Raw genomic sequence first — 26,175 nt, 5'->3', positions numbered from 1 at the left:
TTTATGAGTGAGGAATAGGGCTACCTAAGGGTTCAAGAGATTGCTTTTTTCCTGTCATCTCCAAAACACTTTCATACTGCCAATGGGGGCCAGAGGGGTTCCACCAAGTGTCGCTCCCCAGGCCAGGCACCTGCCCTCTGGTACTACTGGCAGGTACCTGCTGTGGCTCAGGAGGCTACACAGGGAAGATTACTGTACATCGGTAGTGTGGCATGTGGAGGTGTTTTTTGAGAAACTGGATTATTATATGCTTATATGTTATGTTCCCAACTGCAGTTTGGCATTTGAGTTTTCTATCAGTCTGCATTTGCCCTTTGTTGGAAAAGCCTTAGTGGACACTTTTAAAATGTGGGATGTTTAGTGTGGGCCAGCACAGTGCTACAGTGGCCAGCATTACTGCCTCGCAGTGCTGGGGCCCTGGGTTCAGTTCTGGACCTGGTGTGTTATTTGTGTGGAGTTTGTATGTTCTCCCTTTATTTTCTTGTGGGTTTCCTCTGGCTGCTCCCCACAGTCCAAGCACATCCTAGGTTAATTGGCTTCTGGGAACACAGTACCTGGTGTGTGTCTGTGTTTGCAATGGGCTGGTGTCCCATCCAGGGTGTACCCTGCCCTGTACCCACTGCTTGCCAGGATAGGCTCCAGCTCCCCGGAGACCCCGTATTCTGATTGGCAGAGGCAGTTCAAAAATGGATGGATGGTATATTTAATTTAAAAAAGTTACATTTACCAGCTCACAATACTAACAGGAGAAACTTTGGCTTGGCAGCTTTTTGATTCAAGAACCTCTTCATTTGAAGAAACCCATTAGTTGCCAAAAAGGGTTAATTGATTAATTCATGACCTCCAGATGTTTCCACCAAATGCATTTGACAGTGGAGTGGCATGCTAAGCAATTTGAGCCAAAAAGTACTATTTAAAACGTCTCTAAGCAGACGTTGGCATGGATCAGGAAAATGTAATGAAATGTGTCATGGAAACAATTCCATTAGATCAACATGTTGTGTCCTTCAGAAAGGAAAAGTCAAGTACTATACAATGCATTAGAGACAGCATGAAGGAAATAAATGTGTAAATTAAAAAGTGAAGGCTATGTTACTGGTTCAGCATAAATCTATGATCTGGTATGGAGCCACTCCTTCAAATCCAGTAAAAGGCTAATAAAAAACTATTCTCTTGTTAATCATGGAAAATTGGAATAGCATAGTCTTCAAATGCTTTTTACTTTAGGGAGTTTAATGAAAATTCTTTCCAATTTCCAATTAATCTGCTGTTTAAACCACATTGCTGTGAGTTGTCAAATGAAAAGTAACACACATCAGTCATCTAAAGATTTTTTATTTCCTTCAGTCCCAGTTTGGGACAGCACTGGATAGTATTCTACACTGGCTTCTCTTACCCCCCTGCAGTCAGCACATTGATTCAATAATAGAGCCTGCTTTGGAGCAAGCCGGGGTTTCTCAGAGAACTGTGCGGAGGATGTTCTCTCCAAGGTCATCTTACACGTGGGCTGTCAAGATCTTCTGATCTGTCAGCCAGCAGCAGAGAACTGTAACTACGCAGAGCACTGAACACTTATGCAAGAGTCTCAGATGTACAGAATGCATTAATTTTAATGGGAAGCCAACAACAAGAGAAAGCCTAGAGGGTGGTCCTCGTAAATATTTCTCCTGAAAAGGTGGCAGATGCAGTCAAAATGATGTCAGTCTGCGTTTTTCAGGAACTATTGAAGAAGCAGGCAGATGAGAACATTGCAGCTCAACAGCTGTTTTGAAAAAATAATCTTAGACCAGTTTTGACCAAATCTCACTCATCTCACAGAACCAGCAATGATTCAGTTGTCAAGTGGTGGACAGGAAAGATACCTTCTCACCTTTGATTGAAATTTTAAGTTCCATCATTATGATGACTTGTGACTGGCCTCACATTTTTCTTTTATTTAGAAACAGAACCTTGTCTTATTAAATTTGTGAATCCTGGACACAAAACAGCAGAGACAATAGGAGCAACATGTGGTAGCCAGGTGGGCTGCATCAGTACAGTATCCAACATACTGCATACGCTCATGACCAAATTAAGACTGATATTCACACCACAGGCAAAATTGTTCTAGGTCAGTTTGTTCTGTGAAGTTATGGAGCAGAAAGAATAAAACTGAAAAGATAAAGCTTTGGTGTACAGGCACAGATTCAAGAGATTATGTACATAGTGTAAAGGCAAGTGTAATTAACTTCTTACATTGAGTTTTGGTTTTGGGTGGTTGGGTGCTAAGGGAATTGTATGTTGTTAGTATCTGTTTTTGTCTTTCGGTTTTTAAAAATAGGCCACTGTTGACCCTTCATCTTGAAGTTTGTTTCCTCTTCAATTATGCAAAAAAATATTTCAAAGTATGCATCATTGTTCTTCAGAAATGGCTAGGGGGCACAAGTTCAATAATTTATAGTGCTGTGACCTAACTACTGGTTTGCTTATAGATACCACTTGCCACCACATAACAAATGTGTTATAAATAAGTTTTCATCAGAATTGCAGTCACTCCATTTATCCATAAAACAAACAAAGCCACAAAATGAACTCCCACATTTTAAAGATGTGAGAAAGCAGCACTTTTCAGTATCAATTGAAAACTCCATAATGATTGTTTACCTGAAACAGATTGTCGTAGCTACTGCTCAGGGTTTCAGTTTTCAGATTCCTCTTTGGATCAGTATTAAGCTGCGGAAGAGGGAACTTTCTGGCTAAATCTAAATAGACAATAATGCCTCCTTGGCCCTCTAGCACAGAAGAGAGAAACATTATTTTGTCATGTATGAGCACATCACAAACCAGAGCCACTCAGAATAACCCTGTTCCAGTCAGCACTGCTTCACATCATATAATCCCCCTGGAATTATGTAATAGCAAATTAAAGAACTGTTCCACAAAACCCAGCAACACTGGGAGTCATCAGGTATAAAAGAATGCTATTAATGGAATGCAGTTCATCTCTAGACAGTTCACTGCTTGTTTGAACATGTGCAATAAAACACACAATTTTCTATTTATATGTGCTTTATCTCTTAATCTCTTCTTTTCCTCTCTTTGTAACTTTTTTATCCTTTTTTTGCTGGAATGCTGTTTACAAACTGTGAAATAGTAGTCACCACTTGCCTACTTAGTTTAGCAGTCCAGCCTATTCTGAGATCTGATCTTGACAATCTGTGGATTTTTTTCTAGTTCTGTTTTTGGCACAGCTCACACTAGGTATTCCAACCGAGATAAGGAGGAGACAGAAAGCCATCATCAAACTGTTGCAACTTTTTCTCCTGGATTTAATTAAGAGAACTGGTGGAATATCTACCAGCTATAAAGTGGTCATTTTTATTTTCAAACATTCTTATGGTAAAACCAGCATCACTTAATAAAGAAAAGCACTTAGTATGATGGGTAAAAGTGTATTAATCACAACATAGATGAAAGCAAAGAGTCTAATGAGACATTTTGAGGTTTTCCTAATAAGAGCTTAACATTGTTTATAATAGGTGTTATAACCTCTTACGCTGTTCAGCTCATTAAAATAAGATTGCTTTTCAAATTTAATTCAGCTGCAGGTGACAGTTATGTTGTTTTGTTCTCCCTGTTTTACCTGTAGGTGAATAGAACTCTAAGTTACTACTAATTATATTTTAAAGGGCAAAAAGTATAGTTGTTGATTGATTGACGCAACTATACTGTTCTTTTTATCAGGTTCCTGGTTTCTTTTGACTCTAAACAAAAGGACAATTTAAAAAAAAATGTTTGAGATAGTCCTGCAATAGGAAAATGCCAGTAAGCCAGAAGCATTCTAGTTGGGTGGTTGCAGTTCTGGGGGAAAATAAATGATCACAGAAACAAACCAACTTGTTCTGCAGCTTTTAGCAACAGCCTGTTTATTCTGCACTAGAATGTGAAATAGATCGTAAATAGCATCGGATAATTCTAAATGCATACACACACATCTCTCTTTCTGTGCTGCAGTGCTGTCTAAGATGATATTTAATCATCCACTTGCTAGAAATGTTCGAAGGTGTAAGAAAGACATGCACATAGAGCTCAGGCTTAGATGCACTGAGCATACAAAACTGAATTCTGTGAACAATTCTCATTATGCTCACAAAACGGTAGGAAAGGGAGTTGCTTTATATATTACGTATTTATATACAGTATGCAGTCTCTGGGGGACAGTATGACCAAAACTGAGGATGTAGCTGTTCTGCTGAATAGCCTATATTTTACTGCAGTGCAAGTAGGGTTTTTTGAAGATACATACATGGCTTAAGATATATATAAAGGTAGAGTATTTTGAGAAAGGGAGGAGGTACTTCCACATGAATTTCCTTCTCTTGTGTTGGCGCCAAAAAGAGCAAAGGTCAGTATCCACATTTTCAGCAGAAAATACCACGTCTCCTTCCGATGGCTGGCTCAGGCTTCCAGTTTGACTGGAAAAAAGGCACTTGTGTTTTACCCCTGGCTTTCAGGTTGTGATGTACCATTCGCAAAGTGGGGGAAGAGGAAGGGTGGCAGCGTGGGATTTGTAGTTTTTCAACCATATCTGTGGTGAGATCCACAAGTTTTTAATGTAATGTGTTCAGCTGCATATGAGTCGGTGGGGGGTGGGGGAGAATCTGAGAGGATAAATTAAATGATGTTACATACGCTGGCCTGTGTAGGAGTTAACACCTTCACCACTTACACATCAGCAGCTAATAAATCCATCAAGAGAAACCCACTGAGGTTTTCTTTTGACTCCAGGACCATTGTACATCTGAAGCAGTACACTACCACAGACTGACTCAGTCATCACACTATGAGCGTGAGATAAAATGTAGCTGTAGCACACAGAGTGTCACAACAGACATTCGACTTTTAAGGGCATTTTATGATGAATACTTGTGGGACCAATCTATGATAACCATTTTAGACACTTTAACTTTGTTGCTGCACAAAACAGTAATAAAACTGCCAGGGTGGCTTAAATAAACCTAACAGGGTGAAGTCAAATTATCTCTTATCTAACAGGGTTTCTGGAATTTTTGTATAAAAAAGGATCAACATCCTTTGAAAGATGTCCAAAATATCAATTACAGCTGAAGAACAAAGAGAGAGCCTTAACTGCAAAGTGTTTATTTTCATTTTTTTCAAACAGTATAATTTAGAATGAATAGAAATAAAAATGAATGGCACAGCAGAGGTTTGTGTATTAAAGGTAATGGGAAAATTGTAAATGCTTAAGAAAAAAAATGTTTCAAATGCTATTCCTAAACCCCTTTCATAACATTTACAGAACACAGGGTAATTTAGGTAATGCTTTTCTTATCATTTAACTTAAATGAAATAACATAATTTCACATTTAATAATCCCTAAAATGTCCATTCACATTTATCTGAAATTTACACTGGTTTCAATAAGGAATAAGAACAATGTTGGCTATCTAAATTTCTCTTTTTAAATCTATTAAATTGTTACATGGCAGAATGCCTTACGGTACTTTGAGTAGGAAATACAGAAAGGTAATCTAGGTTTCTTATCCTGTTATGGTACTTTCATTGTCATCTCATAAATCTTGTCAATTGAGGGTCATGAAGAATTATCAGACCACAATTTAATATTCAGTTGTGTATCAATTTAATTTAATTAATGTCATGTAAATTAATGTGCAACCATAATGTCAGTGGCTTTAAATTCCACTCTAGTCGCTAGCAGCGGAGAGATGAGGAGTGATGTCAGCTACAGCTGAGAGATTGTCCCTCTGCTGCTCGGTGAATAAAATCAGAATGTAAGCTGCAGTTTTAGAGCTATAATTCTAATACCTCCTATAGTAAACCAAACATCATAGTAGATTTATTCTATTTTTTGTTCTCGTGCTGTAATGTCACTTCCCTGTATGACTGATGCCTGTACCTTAGGCAAACTATACATTAACAGAGTCACCGAATATGGAAATAAACGGCTTTTGGAATTCTAGCCCTGTATCTATTCTGCTTGTTTGTTTTGTGTTAGTTCTTAAAATTTGTCTTTCTAAGAACGCTGTCCTCTCCACGCAGTATTACTGGCTGTTTGTCCTGTCGAGGGGCCTGGTGGGCATCGGAGAATCCAGCTACTCCTCCATCTCTCCAACCATTATCGGCGATCTCTTCACTAACAACACACGCACAATGATGCTCTCCATCTTCTACTTCGCCATCCCCCTGGGCAGGTAAGCTGTGCTTCTGGGCAGCCGTCACTCAGCTTTCCTACTCGACTGCTCAGAAATGACGGGCAAGGTCAGAATAAATGACACTCGAGTGACTCACCCTTGACCTCATTGATTACTCCTACTGCACAGTCACCGAGCACTAGAGTCATCAATTACTCTGCTGTAGCTCACAGTCACGACCAGCATTTGCAATGAATGTCAGTGGTGCAGTGGTAAGACTCCATGCAGCACTGGAGCCCTGGGTTGAGCCCTGGGAGTGGAGTTTGGACGTTCTCGCAAGGTTTGCGTGGGTTTCCTCCCACAGTTCAAAGACATATTAGTAGGTTAATTGTCTCCTTGGAAAATTGCCCCTGGTGTGAGTGAGTGCATGACTGTGTCTATGTTGGACCATGCGTCTAAGATGGACATGCGTCCCGTCCAGGGTATACTCCGCCTTGTGCCTGTTGCTTGCTGGGATAGGCTCTGGCTCCTCTGCAACCCTGAATTGTCTAAAACAGTTAAAAAATTGGCGGATACTGACAAAAGAACAGTATGCTTCAATGCCACTGAGATCTGCCAGATTAATAAACTCGTTGACTACATTAGATTGCTTCTTTAACTTGTTTTACGAATGCAATTAGCTAATTATTATCGTCCACAGTGATGACATTTTCTTATTAACGGTGTTCAAGTCTTCAACCGAGATATGACAAGCAATGTGGGTGTATCAGGAGTGAAATGATGAAAAGCCATTCAACTCAAAGGTCACAATTAAATATAACCATAGTTCCCACATGAACTGAAGTGTCTTCTACAAAGATGCTGCCTTCAGGCCAGAAGAGACATGTCTGGGGCAGAAGTGGGGAGGAGGGACCAGTGTACTGTCCTGGTATCTATGAGTAAATGCCAATGGACACAGGATGTCACAGTCAATTGTTGTACTTAGCACAGGCCACAAACACCTAAATGAAAGGACTGAAGAAAGAAGAACACTTCACCTGCAGAAGAAACCAGAATGAAAAAGGTCAATCCATCTCCCATCAGAACAGAGCTGGTCTTCAACTGTGCCTTTAATCTCAAACATCTTCACAAGAAAACACATCTCCTTTGGAATGGGAGGAATCAGAGATTGGCTAATAAAACACCATAAAAAAGGTTTTAAACAAATCAGTTCTTTACAATATAGCCGAAAAGCTTGAGTTTAGAGCCAAATCCATTTATTTGGAGATTGACCAGAGGCTGTTGAGCACTTATCCGGGACTAATGGGCAATTCTGATGTGGTACTGTAGATCTGCAGGTTTTCATTACAAATCAGTGAAACCAACTTTCTATGACTTATCAGGACCGATTCAACAGCTTCTCCCAGATCTGAAGGTGCTGCTGCTTAAAAGTGAATTAAAATTCACGACTGCCCACCCCTGCACTAACGGTTTAACTTTTCAGTTCTTTCTGAATTCCTGGCAGCTTCTTGCTGGAGGATAAGCTTTGGCTGTGTCAAATTCTTTTATTCTTAAATGTGTCAAGAGATTGGAAGACGAGACAGGACCTAATTAGATTTTTTTAGAAATGAAAAGATACTGTGGTATGCTGTGCTGAGCTGTCAACAGTTAAGAGGTCTGTGAGAATCCTTCATTACTGGCTTTTCTCTGTGTTTTAACCTTCTATATGACATTTGGAAATATTTTCCTGCTGTTTCTACTCATTTTCAGCTAACGACATTCTGATCTATAATTTCAAGCATCACACTTGTTAACTAATTCCACAAATGTTTATCAAAGACTTCAGATTTCAAATCAATGTGCGATGGAGAACTACATGTTAAGGACCAAAACAACAGATATTTATTACAAAGAAAAAAAGCATTAAAATCAACGATTCAAAACACCCTATTTGAATCAATACTTGTAAAATTATTTTACACCCAATGTGGACTCAATGAATCCTGTTTCACCCTACTTCTCAGATAATAACAGCAAATGAAAGAGGTTTCCCGGTGTCTTTTCATGCTGCAATCTGCAAAACAGCGGACACAGTGGTGAGAGGATACTCCTTCACAGCCCTTGTTAGCCACAGGAACACGGGAATTTGCATGAAGATCGCTTAGTTCACACCCGAATCCAGTGCTCCTGTCACTCGGCCTGCATCGCCCACTTTATAGAGCTCTCCAGACACTGCGTGCAAGTTACTCGCCCAGGATTCACACCACCACTCTCCAGGTTTAAGGCTCATCCTACAGGCTGGACAGTGCAGAGAGAACGAAATCGTCTCCTAGTCAGACTGAAAGAGGGAGCATGTTGACATTGCTGTTGACTCTACTTTCTTGTACCTTTTGGGTCCTGAGTTTGCCTTCTGTGCGGAATTTGCACCTGCTCTCATATTGTCGAGGGGGTTTTCCCCTGATGCCCCAGTTAACCCCAACCTTCCAAAGACATGTTGACTTGTCTTACAAACGATAGTAGATGGAAAACTAAAAAAAAATAGGTATTTAAGAAGCCATTATGAAAATACTTTATCAGACACGCACCTCGCCTACAAATGCTAAAGAACCCAGACTGGAGAAAGGCCAGACCACTGGCACGTTATTTTTTTTATACCCATTGTTGTTTTTATTCTTAATAATAATTGGACGTGGTTCTAAACCCCATCATTCATCGCTGGCTTTCATTGCAAAACAGTTGAATTTTTCAAATGTTTTACCACCGAGCTGTCACTGAACGGGTCGAAACGTCAACTCCTCAAAAGAATTCTGGAATGCCAAAGCAAAATATTTAATGGCAGTTAACGCTCACTGTGAAACAATAAGAGCTGAGTGACTGGACCTCATGCAGGAAAGTAAAAAAAACATCCTCAACACTTTCAGTCTTGTTTGTTGTTTTTGTTCGGGAGTTGTTATTAACGGTTTCCAGGAAGTGACCTCAAGCGTTGGACACGCTGCGCAGGAAATGGTTTTCCTTGGTTGAATACACACACCCTGACCAGCCTGTCTGTTGCCTCCTGGCTCAATGGTTATCTGTTCAGAATATCAGCACTGGCTCAATTGAACAGTCTAAATAGGCAGTGAGTTGAATCTGATAAGGCTACATTATGTGCTCTGCTGGAAATATTATTAGGCCTTTAAAATGTTCTTAGGCAATAATTCTTAAGGTCTTCTTTATTATAGTTATTTCACAATTATTTTTTATAAGCATAAAGGTTTACAATACTTTAGGTGCTACTTGAAGAGGAAGAACTTTAGGCTGCTGTTTCTTATGGACCCTTTCAGTGATCAACACTATGGCTACATTGGTCACATTGTGTTTGGAATGCATCTACAGTATCATTATCCACTTTGAAGACTAACTTTACCCTGTTGGAATCACCTTGAAGCCTCATGCAAGTTGTATGTTGACTACAGTACCTGTATTAACCATAACTAGCTCATTGTTTGCAGCAAACTCATTAATGGTCTCAATAATACTAATGTTGTAAAACAACATTCATGAAAGTGCTGCTCGACATACAAAATTATCAATATGATTTCATAATGACGATAACATACCCCTTAAAAGCTGGCTCGTCAAAGGAAGAGGACCAACAAAGGGAGAAACTTAGCTGCTTATACACATTTGCAAAATGGAACAGGACTAGGAAAAATAAGTCTACACACACACATGCTTTACAGAAGGCTGACCTCAGCTCCATTAGTCATGAAAGGTATCATACCCCATAAGGTGTCACAGTGAACGGGTCTAAACAACAGACTGCATGAGGATGTACTGTGCTCTGGGTCTGGAAAAAAAACATCACTGCCTCCATCAGAATTGTATGTGCTGCGATACCTGCAAAAAACCAAGCTTAAAAATTCACTCCGAAAAATTTTCACTTCCAATTGAGCCTTATAGGACAGGGTCAACACTTTAAAACGAAATCCTAAAGTAACCTTTATCTTTCGGTCATTAAGCAAGTTTCAGAACACAAGCAAAAATAAAGGAACTTGCTGGTGATGAAATGTTGTAACTCCTGGGCTGCAGCTCAGCATACGAATCAGGAGGTTTTCAGCAGTAAATTTCCTAAAATAAAAGTATCCCTGGTGGCACAAATACTTCAATAGTGTGGCTGCTGTGTGCCGAAACAAGAAGAAAAAAAGCAGATGATATTTTTCTTCTAATTTGGAAAAGTGATTTTTTTTCTGATGGTCTCTTTTCCTCCAGTGGTTTGGGCTACATCTTGGGATCAAGTGTAAAACAAGCTGCAGGCGACTGGCACTGGGCACTGAGGGTAAGCAGAATCATTCATGATCGATTCCTTCTTTCTTTAGGTGTATTTTTTTGTCAAGTTCTATAGCTGTGGACAAGATTCTCACAGACGCTGCACACTACTGGAGTAGTGTAACTCAGATAAATGACTGTGCAGCTGTTTCACTCTGTATGCCATGAGATCACCGCAGCCTAGACCAGGATAAAACTAGACACTCTTTCTTTTGTTTCTATTGTATTTATACCAAGTTCTATAAAAAAGAAGGGTCTCCAAGGCCTCTCACTTAGAGACTGACACAGAAATGCAATTCTCAGCATTTTTCGTTAAGCCTTTAAGTGCAGAAAAACTGCTCACCTGAAAACTGTTCCAGCCTAGGACATTTACCGTGAAAAAATAAAAAAATGAGCACAGTTTTCTGACAGCACACCAAAACAAACATTATTCCCTTATGTCAAATGAATTGCATGCAGTCAAATCCGGCAGTTCTACAAAGTAAAAATAGGCCTCAATTGTACATTTTGAAAGAGCATATGGTTTTGAAAGTATCTGATAGCACAGACTGGTGCTCGTTCAAAACAGCTAGCCTCAAAGGCATGCAGCTAGTCCACAATTGCCAAAGAAAATTGTTACATAGAAACCCTTTGCAACAGTTTGCGATTGTTAATTGAAGGCAACATGCCTCGATGGATTACAAGACCTCTCTGCAGTACCATCTACGCAAACCAGATCCCTGTTTGAGCTCTATCTTAAACAGCAAATGCCACAGCAGTCTTGAAGTAGTCAGACCACATGTAGGGTGAAGTATAACATTTTAACACTGCAATATTTTCTTTCAAGACAAATTTTGGTTTGGATGTTGCAAGCTGAAGCCCTCCACAGTTGTCATCTTGTGCATTTAAAGGCAAGCAGGGAGCTGCATTCATGGTTGCTGTTTTCTGTGGTGCAGCTGTGTGCATCTTGTTTCACTACAAGAAGTGAAAGCAGTAACACATGGGTAATGGCTAAAGTACACAGTAGGTGCCATATTTAAAGCACTCTAATTAAAGCACAAAAAAAATTTAGAATTGGCACAAAATGGTAACTTTAGATGTCCATCGCACAGGAAAGTCATGTTCTAAGACAGTGCCCTTTTCACCCATTTCAAAGAAAGAGTGGTGGCAAAATTTTGAAATGGGCTGCAAGGGTATTCACACACGGTATGCCACACAAAGAAACGATCCGCTCGGAGGCGCTGATCAAAAACAACAAAAAAAAATGAGGTTGTACCGCCAATATCCTGCTTTGAGGAAAAAACACTTTGTTCGGCTTTCCGTCTGTTTTGCGCGCTCCGAGATGTCGGGCTTCCTTGCTGGAAACCTCGGGAGAGGAGGGGGAGGGAGACTTCGGAAAAGGCAGGGAGTAGATAGGCATCTCAACAGATATCTATCCCTAGCAGACTGGGCAGGAAGGGACCTTGTGGACTCTGGGACTTGACCTTCCACCTTTTAATTGAGGCTGAGAATTTGACTGCTCCTGGGAAGGTCTGTCTGAGAATGTTTCGGAGGGGCTTCTTAAGATCCATCCTTTCTTCAGTCTCACTCATTTAAGACATGCCGGGCAAACCCAATACAGTATTCTACCAAACATAAGAGCGCAAATTAGCAAAGGGCTGGACCACCTCATAACCCTGTGAAGGTGTTGCTTTAATTACAGTAGTGATACTGGTCAGTGTTGCATCATTCTCCAGAAGGAGATTTCTCCAAGGAATTTTATTTTGAAATCCCACCCCATCTCCACGCCTTAGGATCTCCCCCTCCAATATCCATATCCATCATTGGACTTCCCTGTGAATTCAGTTTTCATAGTGCATCTCTTCTCGAAATGTAATGTAGTGTATATAGCAGAGTCAATAGACTTAGACCTTGATGTTCACTAGCTGGAGTTGGTGTTGAACAATAGAAAGAGAAAAGGTTCAGGTTCAGGTCTGCTTAAGAATTAAAGGTTCTCATTATAAATCATTTGGGCAGCTTCTGCTCAGATAGAGCTGGAATCGTCAATCTGAAATGAATAGGTAATTTAGAATTAAGAATGATGAGCAGAGGCTAGAACTCAAAAAATAAAATAAGATCACAAAACAACATGTACGATTAAGACTATTTCTCGTAAGATATCTCAAAAGACCTATGACTCCTATGACTTTCCAGGCATGATGCCATTGACTTTTGGGTAGCACAGTGGTTAAACATACAAGCTACTACTGCCAGCTGAACCCATGTGTGCCAAGATATGCCAATATTAAAAACACTGCTAGGTTGGGTGATACTGATACTGCAATGCCTCCTGAGGCCCTCCTGTAAGCCTGCTAGATTTTAAGAAAGGAATTTCATTTGACAAATGAAACTGGTTTTCCTTTCCCCAGAAGTCCTCATCTCCCTACACTGCAACTTGTTCACCATTAGTTTGAAAACATGCTTTCTGCATGCTAAAGTCTCCTCGTTTTTGCATTTTAAATCAAAACAAAATGCCAATTTAAATGTTTCTGGCTGATTTGCAGTCATTTGGGCAGTGTTTTCACCATGGTATTAGTAGGTAGGGTTGAAGATGAATGTTCTTTAAGTGCCCAAACTAGGGTTAGGGTTAGGGTTTGAACAGCACTAGACAGTTCGTGATGCCTTTGCTGTGCTTTAGGATGCGTTTGAAATGCAGGAAAGGTGTTGGTTTGTTATTTCCTTGAAAAATAATTTTGGCCCAATTTTGCAGTTTTTGCTGACCGAGCACTTGTCAATCAAAAATGGTCAAAAATGAACAGTTCGAAAACATGCTTTCTGGATGCTAAATTCTCCTCATTTTTGCATTTAAAACCAAATAAGAATGATACGTTTAGTTGATTTTTAGTGGTAATTGTAATCCTTACCTATAAACAGCACAAAAAATTCTTATTTAATATTCAATTTCAGCAGCAAATAAACAAAAAAAGAAATTCTGAAAATTTGAAACCATTTCACATTAGCTGACAAAACTGTTACTTTAAATCTCACCTGGGTATTAACAAGCCCACTGGTGATGTACAGTAAGCACCCACATTTTGTTCCTGTGTTCATGATGAGATAGTCTCCCTTAGTCACAGTACGGCTTTTAAAGAAGACAATCCTACAGCAAGGCTTTGCTTAATTACGCCACATAACTAAAAATCAATAGCACATTTATTATGGGCTATAGAGTTATATATATAAAAGGGGAATCACAAGAGAATCTGAACGCAGTAAGCACATCAGTAATAAAATCATTTATAACTTTATGAGCTATTCAACTTACTCCATACCTGTACAACAATACTGTAACCTTTTTATTAAAAACATGGAAATTATAAAAACATGAAGGATGAATTCCTCATATATAGAGGAGCTAAAATCCATGAATTTGAAAGAGAAAAGCAGACTGAGTTTTGGGGTCCGATGTTGGGCGATACCCAAAGCTATAGTTTGAGTACATGAATCGTGCAGCAAGCCGGTCCAGTGATGAGTGTTGTGCCGAGGCTGACTCACAAACAGGAGCCTTTTCTTCCCCCCGGCAGGTCTCTCCAGTTTTGGGAATGACGGCAGGGGGCCTGATCCTGTTCTTCGTGCCCGAGCCGAAACGCGGGAGCGCGGATCAGCTCGGGGGTCGCCTGAAGGCTCGGACGCCATGGGTCTGCGACATGAAGGCGCTGGCCAAGAAGTAAGAAGAGGGCCTCTAAGTAAAGAATACTAGTAAACGGGGCAGTTCTTCCTTCCTGCAAAGCCAGGGGCTCGTGTCTCTTGCGTTATGCTGGCATTAAACCCGTCCAAAGTGAAACCACTGCAGGCTTACATCTGGAGGTCCATCGTCCGCAGTGTCCCGAGATCTCGGATACATTCTGGTTTTCCTCCCTCAGCCGGAGCTACGTGTTCACGTCCCTGGCATCGGCGGCCGTGTCCTTCGCCACGGGCGCCTTCGGCATGTGGATCCCGCAGTACCTCTTCCGGGCGCAGGTGGTACAGAAGACTGTGCTGCCCTGCAACCAGGAGCCCTGCAGCATCAAGGACAGGTGAGTGCAGAGGGGGGAGCCTGCCTTTCGGTTCCAGCTTCATATATATATTAGCAACATATATTTAAGGGTCTTGCTGTGAAAGTGTTCTGCTGGACAGCTGGCAACTGTTCCCAGAATTAGGAAAGAGGCTCTTGTGAATTATAAGGAACGTCTGGAGCATCTAGTGTTGAGAATTAAGATTCAACATTGGGAATCTGAGGGACGCAAGCGTATTAATGTAAGAGAGACCCATATCATCCACAGCAATGCGGAGGAAAAATGTTGATTAGGCCAACAGACAGTTGAAAGGTATTCTCAGATAGAGCTCTGCTGGCCAGCTGCCCTTGAGCAGCCCCAGGAGCGCGTCACTGAAACCGAGAGATTCTTGAGCTTCACGCTCTACCATCTGTTCATCAGCCTGATCTTTGGGGCCATCACCTGTGTGACGGGGTTCCTGGGAGTGCTGATTGGGGCGGCTGCCACCCGCCTGTGTCGCCAGAAGACGGAGAGGGCGGACCCCCTGGTGTGCGCCGTCAGCATGCTGGGCTCAGCCATCTTCATCTGCCTCATCTTCGTCGCGGCCAAGAAGAGCATTGTGGGAGCTTACGTAAGTACTGTCTGCAGGCTTGGACTTGAGAATTATTCACATCAAGGCATTTATATATATCTAGATGTACGGCAAGGAGCTAAAAATTCTTTAGTTTCTGACATTTAAATAAATATTAAAAAGTTGCCCGAAATAGCGGTTGAAGAAATGCTATCTGGTATTTTTATGAATGCATCCAAGTCACAACAACTTACAGAATGGCTAGTCATGCATTGCTAGTGCTTGTTTTTACACAGTGCTTTAAATAATGTATAAATCTTGTTTTATTTGGTCTCACAGCTTTTAAAGCACCTGGCAAACCATCTAGCTTTTAATCCATCACTAAGGTGGAAAAGGCCAAGAATTGTATTTATTTTGCTTTTTGATTACTAAGGAAATGAGGAAGGGTGCAGCCCAGAAAAAGACCATTAGAAATCATATTTAGGGGCCAGGTCACTGCCTGGTAATAGTCAGCTTGGCAGTAGCTTCAGGGTTTTCTTCAGAAAAGCACCGTCGCAACGTGATTTATACACAGCTTCCCATTGTTTGTGGAAAAGAAACAACCTGCTGTGTAAACTGACCTTCACTTTTTCCACAACCAGAGTTCCCAGCAAAAAAGTCTTTGATTTTGAAGGAAAATAAAATTATTTCTTCCTAAAGAATAATGTTGCGTTTCGTACTGTACAATATACAAATATCATATCTGCATAGAAGAATGTTATATACTGCAATATATATGTGTGATAGCCTCCAAATTTATTCATGCCTTCGAAGCAGATTGCTTTGGTGAGATGTACATCAAAAACTAATGACTTACGTAGCTTTTAATATTAATGTATGCTGTAAAGAGAAAACCTGTCAGAAACAGTTACATCAATTCATCTATCATCGGCTGCTTGTGCTGTGTTGTTCTGGTGAGGGTCATAGCAACAGCAAACCTCTGTCTTAATACACTGGATGGGAATCCAGTCCATTGCTTAACCCCAGACAGCATTTCTCTGGGAGAAAGATAGAAACCGACATGCTTGACAAAAAAACATGTGAATCTAGGAAGAACGTGCAAACTCCCCATCTAAGGTACCCAGAATCCTGAATTATACTGAGCCATCGCCGATCGCCACACCAAAATAGTTACAAATATTTCTAAATCCAGAATATTCAAATGTTTTTTCAACTTCGGCAGCAGTTTTCTCTGCTAATCTTACTTCTATTGAGAGTGTCCAAAAACTAAATTTATGTTTCATCCAATCTTACCATGTACTCTCATTTAATTTGGGAGTCAATTACTTGCCATTTGACAAATTCCTGGTGTTTTACATTGCTGTGGAGATCTGCCACAGACCCCAAATATTTGAGGTCAGCCTCAGACGACAGTCATGGACACTTTGAATTCTGCTGATACCAGAGGTTTCTGAAGATTCACAGTTGTTGCCCCTGGGTGAGGGTTATTCTCCTATGTCACTTTTCTGACTGCACATCTGGCTAAAAATGTCTTACAGTACATCCTCTTCCTAGTGGTACAGCAGCACTCCAGTTATCCTTGAACGTTATGATTATGAAACATGCAGCTGAAGCTGGGAAGTTTTAGAGCAGTCAGTACTGTTGTTGAAGGTTAATCACTTTGTACATTAGTTCTCCAGCCAATTCTCTGTGATGTTGGGGTACCGATTGCTCTCCTTCCATTTCAGCTTCCTAATATAATACTCTGAAAAAATCAAGATGGTATTCTGAGGCTCCTTCAACCTCCTGTGGGTTAGTGAAACCAGTAACTGAAGAACATATAAAAAATAGAAATAAGCTGTATAGTTGTATAGATATAGTTACATCATTTTCATACATTTTTATCACATTTTAATTCTCTAATTTTCTTTATTCACCAGCTTTTGGTTATAGATCATCAAGGGTTTGAAACATTTCAAAGGCTGATAATTTTCTTGATATTAATAATTGTATTTATTATTTTTGTGCTGTTGGATATTCTGCATTTGGTAGACCATAACAAGAACTAAACTTCTGTTTAATTCATGGATCATTTGTGGCTTTCTCCCTTTATGACTATTACAAGACATTGTTAATAATAATACGATTCATCTATCCATTTTCTCACTGCTTCATCCAAGTCTCTCTCAGCAAGCACTGGGCACCAGACAGGGTGCACCCTAGATGGGACTCCAGGCTGTTACAGGGCACACAGACACAAACACTGTCCGCACCAGCGAGACTTTCTTTAACGGACACACATTCACTCCCCCTCCCTTTCCAGACATGAACAGGGCACCTTCATCCTCGCTTCCTTTCCCACTGCTGATTATGCCAAACTGGTGTCTTTTTGAGAATGTTTGCTTTGATCTTAACCAGTCTACTCTTTCTTCTTGCAATTCTTGAGACCTTTATTTTTGCTACATACACAGGAAGCATAAAAATACTGGAAAAATATTTATGGAAAAAATAGGTGGTGCCGCAAGATGACCTCAATGAAATATTTCCTTTTCCTGTTTTTTTTTTTTTTAAGGTCAATATATTTTTACTCACCTGTGCCAAATAGTCAATATAAATTTAAAACACAGACTTAATTTAAGGCAGACTTTTAGAATTGTCTGCCTCTCCTCATTACTGTATACAATTACCAGTTATATTTATAGCTTCCTTAAATACACAAATGTAACATTCTGAAGGCTCAGAGGCTCCTCTGAGGATATTTGTTTTAATGTGTATATCCTGTTTTCTAGCCTATTGTTGTGTATTTAAAACTGGGACTGGAAACCTGAAGCCCTAGTGGACTCTAGTAGCTGTTAATTTAGAAGAAAGAAATCTGAGTAAGAATCAAAGGGATTGGGATGTCAGGACTAGTTTGATGTAATGTTGTACCGCTGAACACTGCAGGAAACTGGCAGCTGAGTGTGGAGGCAGGTCTGTTACCCCACCTGACCTCCTGATAGGTGCAAAGTTTATCAATGACATGTCAATCATGCTGAGCTAATGGTTTCCAAGCTCCTTGAGGGCTGCAAGAGTGAGGCACACCACACTCAGGCCCAGTCCATCGAGATCAACACTCCCCTCCATTTTGCCGAAACCAGAAACTTAAAAACCTTAAAACAAAAAGGTCACTGCAAATATCTAGGATTCCACTGAAACCCTATATGGTTTAAAAGAATTGCAAGAATGCTGGTGACATCTGTTGTGTATAGGCAGCTGCCCCACACTTGTTTTGCTTTGTTTTTGACACACATTAATGACCAGGCATTCCTGGGTCCTGCATTTTGTGAGCAAGCGCCTTTTAATGCAGAGCTTTCCGGTCCCTGAACTGCCTTGAGATCAAGGAATACCTGCTATTTAAATCAATTTCTTTAAATTTTCTTAACATTTTCTTCGGCATTCACCCTCATTGACTGCTACACTTTCCATCAGACGGCCATCACAGAATGTTGTTACACATCACAGACAAGAGAAAAATGAAAATGCATTGATGGCAAAGAGTGAAAATAAACTACCACTTGCACAAAATTTCCTTAAATATCTCCTTGTCTTTCATTGGATCTTTCTTTAGATGAGCTCCAAATCTATTTATGTAGCATTCTAGATGACACTGTTCATTATTCCTTTTCTGAATACTTACTGAGGTGTGACTTTTTTGTACCCAATTATTCAGGTGGCTCGAGTGTGAAATTTGGGTACGAGCTGCGTATTGGGAACAACTGAGTGCGCTACACGTGAACCATCTTACTGTTAATGGGATGCTAAATTATTTTCTGTTCTCGTTTTCCTCCTCCTCAACAGATCTGCATATTTATTGGAGAAACACTACTGTTTTTAAATTGGGCCATTACAGCAGACATTTTAATGGTAAGTCACAAAACCATACACTTCTCCAGTGACTGGAATCTTTTATGCAATATTACACAAACGGATGGTATTATTTTCAGGCCTTAAGAGCGTAAGAGGAGCCAGGGATTGCATACATGTTATGATTTAAACTATAATTATTCTTGAGACTAAATTAAACTGAAACACCGCAACTGGAACCATTGCAGTTTCAATACAAAACAGTTTGGGATTTTGATTATTGAAATATATGAGCTTCAGACCTTGTACACAGACACCCTCCTGAAGTGATCCAAGCAAAATCATATGGCATATGCTCTTGTTCTGTTCAGTAAGTGAGCCAGGCCATCGTAACACACTGTAGATATTCAGTCATTCTTTCACACTCCAGACAGGTACTCTTCACTAGCAAACAGCCAGCCGTGTCTTTCGTGATCACAACGTCAGCCTGGGTTTTAACGGCACGGGCCTCCTCTCTCCGTCTCCGCAGTACGTGGTGATCCCTACACGCCGAGCCACGGCCGTCGCCCTGCAGAGCTTCACATCCCACATCCTGGGCGACGCTGGCAGCCCCTACCTGATTGGCCTGGTGAGCCCCCGCCCTGCCCACTCCCACAGCGACCACACTCGCCGTCATCAAACAGGACTGGCAGGGCTGATCAGTTTAACCCTACAGGGGATCACACCCCTGCAGGCTGTACAGGAAGATTTTAAATGGGCTGCCGACTAAGACCTGAGGGACAATTCAACTGAGCAATTCAGAGCTGTGCTTGGGAACGAAACATCGTTTGTGGTGGCACCTGTACAAGTGGGTTAATCTCCAGATGGGTCAGCAATGACTTATGAATACGAGATCAATAACAGCTGAAAGGAAGCCATTCAGCCTATCTTGCTAATTGTACTGCAAGAAGCTCAGCGCTATAGATAGGACAGGAGAAGTGCCCTGGAAGTGTTATAGAACACTAAGTTTCTATCAGCATTGAAGAGATTAACAGCTAGAATGGGCAAGAACAGTTTTACCAAGGTTCTCTAAACCTTAGGTGTTAAAAAAGGGGGATTTCTCTCTTTAAAACATGATGTGGTTTGTCCAAATAATATAGTAAAACATTAACCTGCAATTCTTTACAATTGTTTCTGTTCCCAGGAGTGTCCCCACATGATGTCATGCATTCCAAATAAAGGTCAACATTCCATGAACTGCAGTATTAACATCAGGCTTATTTACAAAAATCACCCTTGAATACATAAATCATTTAACACTGCACCTCACAGTGATGCGGTCTAGAATCCTTCTTGCATTGGCTAAATTAACTGATGAGTCACATCCCACAAATCGAAAAGAGTAACATATACTTTTCCTAAACACAATTGAAGAGGTTGTGAAAGTCTGCCCACTGCAAGGGCCTGGTGTTTTTTGCATTTCCACTGGAACGAATCTGAAAGAATGCTTTTATTCAGAGTGAACTATCCAGCAAAATATCTGAATTAAATTGTGCCTCAAGCAACCTATTTTTCAGACCATTTGCTTTTTTAAATGATGTAATGAATTTTTAAACTTAAAATCTGGGAATTTGGCATTCTTGGATTAACCATTTGGCCTCAGAAAAAATAAATTGCCCTGCGTGTAATTTTAAAATTTCAAGTCACAGTGCAAATAAAAATTAGGATTGCTGTCTCAAACAGCCTATTTGTTAAAAAAAGAGCCAAGCAAGAATTTCTGCCTTTTTTCTGATCAAATGCTGTTCAGAAAATTACCACTATTTGGTAAGAAGAGAGGGAATCATTATGGCTAATGCAAGGCCTGTCATTCCCATAGAAAACCACTGACAGGCCCTGTGGTAGACAGTGATACAGCTTCAACAGAATCTGGGCATCCCTGAGGCTCCAAAGAAAAGGGGATTTCTTCCACATGAAACAGTGCACAGTACTATAATAAATAAAAACTGAATTTTATCGATTTTTTATTGACTGTTAGAAACAGAATTGCCTCAAAAATTATTCTGTTTTCCACTGATCTTCAAAAGGTAGTTCTGTCATTTTCACCCACAACTCCAAGACAGAACATTTTTACTTGCCCCAAAATTGTTGGGCTTATGGCTCTCAATCTAATGACAACTTGTGCATTCTAAAAAGCAAATGTTCTCTTGATAATCCACAGAAATTCTTAAAAGATGTGGAAAAAAAGCTTTGACTTAAATGCTGTCACACTCCAAGTAAAAAAAAAAGTTTTAAAACTGATGTAATAAATTTCTACAGCAAAAACAGCAGACTAAGACTTTCAGCAACAATGGAGGAGTCAACAAGCCCAAATGATTATGAATAGCTGTCAAATAAAAGCTGAAAAACATCTTAACTATATTACTCAATAATGAAAGGTAGAGTTGCGTGGCTGTTATATTATTTGAACTTGGACAGTTTGCAATATTTAAACTAAAGGCCATGGATGAGGCACGGGTTATACCTCAGCAGTTCTTAATTCTCAAGGTACTTGTCCGGGCAACAGCCTAATTCAAAATCATTACTCTTCAACCTAAGACAGAGGAGGGGGAATAAAAAAGACCTCATGCCTCCAACCACATGAGTAGTCATCAGTACAAAATCAATTATTTAAAGCCCTCAGCGGCTGAGAATATTTCAACATTAAAGATCGAAATAATTAATCAGTCAGTTCCCATCAGAGCTGAGTTCTGTCCCTTATTAAAGCAGCAGTTTCTAGCATCAGCCTTTTCCCATTCCGTTGGTTTATTTGTATCTGTTGGTTTTGTACAGAATTGTGATTAGTTAATAATGCCACAAACTATATTCATAATTTCTTTAGAGGAGGCTTTTATCCAAGGTGACAGGTTTCAAGAGCTTTGGCCTATCCCCAGTGAGAATTAAGTGCATGAGCAATTTGAAATACAGATTTGGCTGTAACCTGCTTGGCTGATGGAGCCATAGTTTGGACAGAAACACCAGAAACACAAGGTCATTGGAACTGGGTGGCCTGAGCCAAGTAACTGCTGTAAGGACAATGACAGGGTGGAGGGTGGTATGAACACTGAGCACCACACAATAATCACAATTTGTTCACTTGCCATAGGTCATGGTTTCTATGTTATTACTTGCAGTAAATAGTATCAGATATCTTGATTGCAACATCACCTTTTCTGAAGGGGCAAAAAGAAAGGATTGTCAAGGTTTTGATGTTCTTGCTTGTGTGTGTACCTGTGCTGGCAGATCTCTGAAGCTCTCCAGAAGAGCTATGCCCACTCCAACCTCTGGAAGTTCCTCAGCCTTGGCTACGCCCTCATGCTGTGCCCTTTCGTCATCGTGCTTGGGGGGATGTTTTTCCTGGCCACTGCCCTCTTCTTCCTGGATGATCGGGAGAAGGCAGAAAAGCAGTAAGTCTTCTCCTAGCTTCAGGCAAAGTCTTTCAGTGACAAATCTTATGCATCACACACCCAAACAAAGCCATTACAGAATGTGTTCTATTCTTTACATAAGGGTACAGTATATCGGCGCATACAGTAAGGATTCCTAAGTGCATTAATGCATGCTTGAGTATTTCACAAGGTTTTTTGGCTTGACACTTAAAACATTGAACTTTGCCGATTCCCTCACATCCTAGCTTTAAGAGTATGCAGTTCTTTATGTACATTTCACAATTAAGAATGACATTTTCGGAATACCAGCCACTAAGAACCTAAAATGAGGCTGCCTTTGTGCATGTGGTGTAATTTCACGTAAACTGCAGTTTGTGGCAGTAAAAAGGGATCATAAAAAGGTGGCAGGAGAGCAGACTTTAATACTTTCAGCAGCATTTAAAAGTGTTTCATAGGTACAGTGTTGTACAGGACAGGGATCCTTTGTAAAAGCTTTGGAACATTAACTGAGTCAGCACCATGCTAAAGAACCTGATAATTACCCAGTAGGGGAAATTGCATTGCTTTATCCTCAATAATGAAAACATTTAAGAAAAACTTGCATACACATGATGTTCACTGGAACCTTGTTACTGAGCCATTGACCACATATCAACGTTTTGGCAATGGAGGATGTGTAACAGACATTCATTCAGCATCAGAATAACCTTGGGAACAGTCCCAAAGAGTCGGCTCTCAAACTTCACTGTGGGACATGTACTGTAGCAGCTTTAACATTTGCTATTCTAAGGTGATGGACAGTATCTCAGTGCTTATGTTGCCTTTCTAAAGACGAACCCTATTTATTAATAGATTCTTTTTTTACTCTAACCAAACAAATATCAGGTCTTGGTGCACTGTTATTCCCTTAAAGGGTAAAGAAAAACATTCTCCTTCCAATGCCTAGCATTCACATACTTTTCTGGACCTAGCTTCCTTTATGCCTCCGAAAAATGATTTCCTTCCTTCCAGATAGATGAAGAAGACATTTTTAGAAAAGTGGCACATACGTGCACCGACGTGCATGTCTCTTTGCTGTACAGCATGCACAAGAGCTATTATTAGCCTGCTCTTGACCCTGCTAGCTTTCCCTACAACAAAACAATAGTTTCTAAAGAAGAATGCAAAGCTTATTCTATGTTGCATCTTCGCTGTTCTGTGGAGGGAAATGTAGATTTTTTGTTTGAGTTGGAGAGTTGTAGTTTTGAAGTAATGGGAGTATGCAAACCTCACATTTAAATGACAAAATGAAATTATTTTGTAGAATTTAGTTTTCTCGATCCCCATATACCAACAACAGGAAAGAATGAAAAGAAAAATGCAAAAAATGTGCTGGCTTCTATAAACCAATAAAAAATATCTGTTCTCAACAGAGCCCCCTTCTACATATAAGACACTTAATATAGCTTATAGCATATAGCATATAGCTTAATATGTGCAGGTCTCATCATAATCACTAGCTTTATTAAAGTTTAATATCACTGACTTTGAACTAAATTCTAACATTAAAAATTTTTTGTCGAGTAGAAATTTACTCTGAAAAATATATTGATATTTCTAGCAAGGAAGTCTTAGTAGACTATAAAAAACAAATACTATGTTTTTGTGCAACATTTAGAACAGTCATTGTAAAGCATGATAATAGCTTGTAAGACAGCCAGGCTGAGTATACACTGATAAACTTCCCCTTTTGCGGTTTGAACTGCCCCACAAATTCATCTCTGCTGTTGATACCCTTGTCATATTGGACATAATCTCATCACACTACATCCTATATTGACTTCTGCTAAAGTGAAGTTAAATTTGGAGGTCTGGAAACTGAATTCCATTCCAGGAAAATTGTATTTCCTGTTTCAGTGTCAGAGAGGAAAGATAGTTAAAATGTTCAGGGACAGATTGCAACACACATGTAAAAAAACAGTAAAGTTTTGTCAACTATAAATGTACATTTCTACATATAATTCCAATAAACTGAATACTGTCATAGAAGTATGTTATTAGATTCGGTCACATACATTCTGCAAGATCTGCGAGAGAAGTAAAAGACAGCCCACAACACACTAAAGATGCCATAAATGGGATTTTAAAGGAGATTATACTTGCTTTTTCTGCTGACGAGCTGGTGACCCCTTATTCCACTGATAGTGACCCCAATATCCAATGCATTTCACTTTAGCTAAGTGAATTCTACTCCATTCCAAACCACTTCCATAATACTTCAATGTCTTGCACTATTAATAAACTATAAGCTGCTCATCGGAAAGCTGGTTTCTATTTTCAGTTTGATGTATGTATTTTTTTCAAGAAAGGACAATTATAGCTCAGCCTTGTCAAGTGGCTAACCTCCCCCCGTCTCTGATGCAGCAGTTCCCTGTCTGACACACAGCTAATGTGATATTTAAAGAAGGCTCTGCCTTGGGCTGCACACTGCAAGCCTGAACTGTGCATGACTTTGCCTGAGAGCTCAGAGGCTGCCAGAACAGATTGGCACTCTGCAACAGCCTCTGTAGCAGTAATGAGGAGAAGGACTCGGTGACCTATGGAAGAACATAAGAACGGGTGTGCACAGAAAGAAGCTATTTAAATTCACCTACATACATTGACCACTAGTAGCTAATTGATCCAAGGATCTCCTCCAGCCCACAGCTTCAACACAGCCAGGTGGATTGTTCTCTACACTTTCAACAAGTTCTATAAAGACATGTCTACTATTCTCATTTTAATAAGAGCTCAATGGCTGACCGAACACTATGACTGTTCCCCTACTATGCCCAGACTGTAGGGGTATTACAAATCACCACCCATTACCCATAGCTGTGAAATAGAAAAGGAATAGAAGAACTGAGTTACTAACAGAGTGAATGGAGACAGTGTGACGGCACATTCATAAAACACTTTGAAAACTTCATTAAACTTTGTCTTGTAATAATGAGAAGAGTGTGATGAATTTGTGAAATGTCACATACGATAATTTATTTCAAGTATTCACTTTTTTTAGTGCCCGCCGGAAGTTTAAATGTTTCTTATGGATTAAGTATGGGACACGCAAAATAAAAAGGGTCTATAAAGGTTTTTTGCAATTGAAACTGTATCCTCTCTTCCTCTCAGTCTCACTACTCTTCTGCTCTCCCTGCAGGCTGAACCAGCTGAGCACTTCACCGTCTTCTGTGAAGGTATGAACAGGTAAATGTTATTTATTTGTAATGAGAAGCAACGCTAATTTAATGCAGGTCTCAGAAATCTTTCATGGAGATTAATGATGAGTAGCCATGGTGGTTACCAGTGCTGGTTCAGGGTACAGTTTGGGGCATCTGTGTGGAGTTTTCTGCATATTCAGGTTTCTTCCCCAAAAAAAACACTCCAGCTAGGCTTGATCGTCTACTGTGAATTGTCTCTTTCACCATCGCCCCGAGACAGAAAACATCCCATCTATGGAGAAAACAGTCCTGTGCTCTCAGTCCCGCCTGACGTTCAGTGTTTGTGGACAGTGCTCTTCAGGATAAACAACTTTCTCATAATGGACAGAAGGGGGTACAGATTGATGAAGGTGAAAGGGGGCATTTTAATTATGAGTATGGCTCTAAAAGGCAGTTTCAGGTCCTTCTAAGTGGCTAATGTGTTGGAGTGTAGGTTGAGCTCTATGATTGCAGATTCAAGTCCAAGTCATGGCATTAAGCATTGACTGACTGACTAAAACTCCCCAAGTGGCAGCACACAGATTGAGATTTCAGTAATATACTGTAGACGTAATTTGACTGGTAGTGGAACGTTCCCTCTAGTCTACAATGCAGATGGCAAGAGCTGAGTGCCGCAGACTGCATCGTCTATTTAACAAGCAGACTTCCACGCTATGTTACACATCACACTACCCCCAGAAAGTAAGATTCACAATCCAAAATATGCTGAAT

General features: G+C 40.2%; 1 protein-coding gene across 2 annotated transcripts in view; it reads left to right on the top strand.

The window, feature by feature from the left end:
• The window catches only part of spns2 (SPNS lysolipid transporter 2, sphingosine-1-phosphate), an 89,755-nt gene that overhangs the window by 53,701 nt on the left and 9,879 nt on the right, over positions 1 to 26,175 (top strand). Inside the window, exons 4-12 of one of the 2 annotated variants that reach the window (XM_015367774.2) lie at positions 6,061 to 6,212; positions 10,383 to 10,449; positions 13,982 to 14,124; positions 14,321 to 14,473; positions 14,873 to 15,062; positions 18,819 to 18,884; positions 19,354 to 19,452; positions 22,083 to 22,246; positions 25,404 to 25,440. In XM_015367774.2, coding sequence (XP_015223260.1) covers positions 6,061 to 6,212; positions 10,383 to 10,449; positions 13,982 to 14,124; positions 14,321 to 14,473; positions 14,873 to 15,062; positions 18,819 to 18,884; positions 19,354 to 19,452; positions 22,083 to 22,246; positions 25,404 to 25,440 — 1,071 coding nt within the window. Of the gene's footprint in view, positions 1 to 6,060; positions 6,213 to 10,382; positions 10,450 to 13,981; positions 14,125 to 14,320; positions 14,474 to 14,872; positions 15,063 to 18,818; positions 18,885 to 19,353; positions 19,453 to 22,082; positions 22,247 to 25,403; positions 25,451 to 26,175 lie in introns of both variants that reach the window. The other variant, XM_006640829.3, reaches the window with a different exon arrangement.

Source organism: Lepisosteus oculatus, chromosome 26 (genome assembly GCF_040954835.1).
Source record: "Lepisosteus oculatus isolate fLepOcu1 chromosome 26, fLepOcu1.hap2, whole genome shotgun sequence".
NCBI classification, from domain to species: Eukaryota; Metazoa; Chordata; class Actinopteri; order Semionotiformes; family Lepisosteidae; genus Lepisosteus; species Lepisosteus oculatus.
This window is presented reverse-complemented; position numbering and strand designations above follow the sequence as displayed.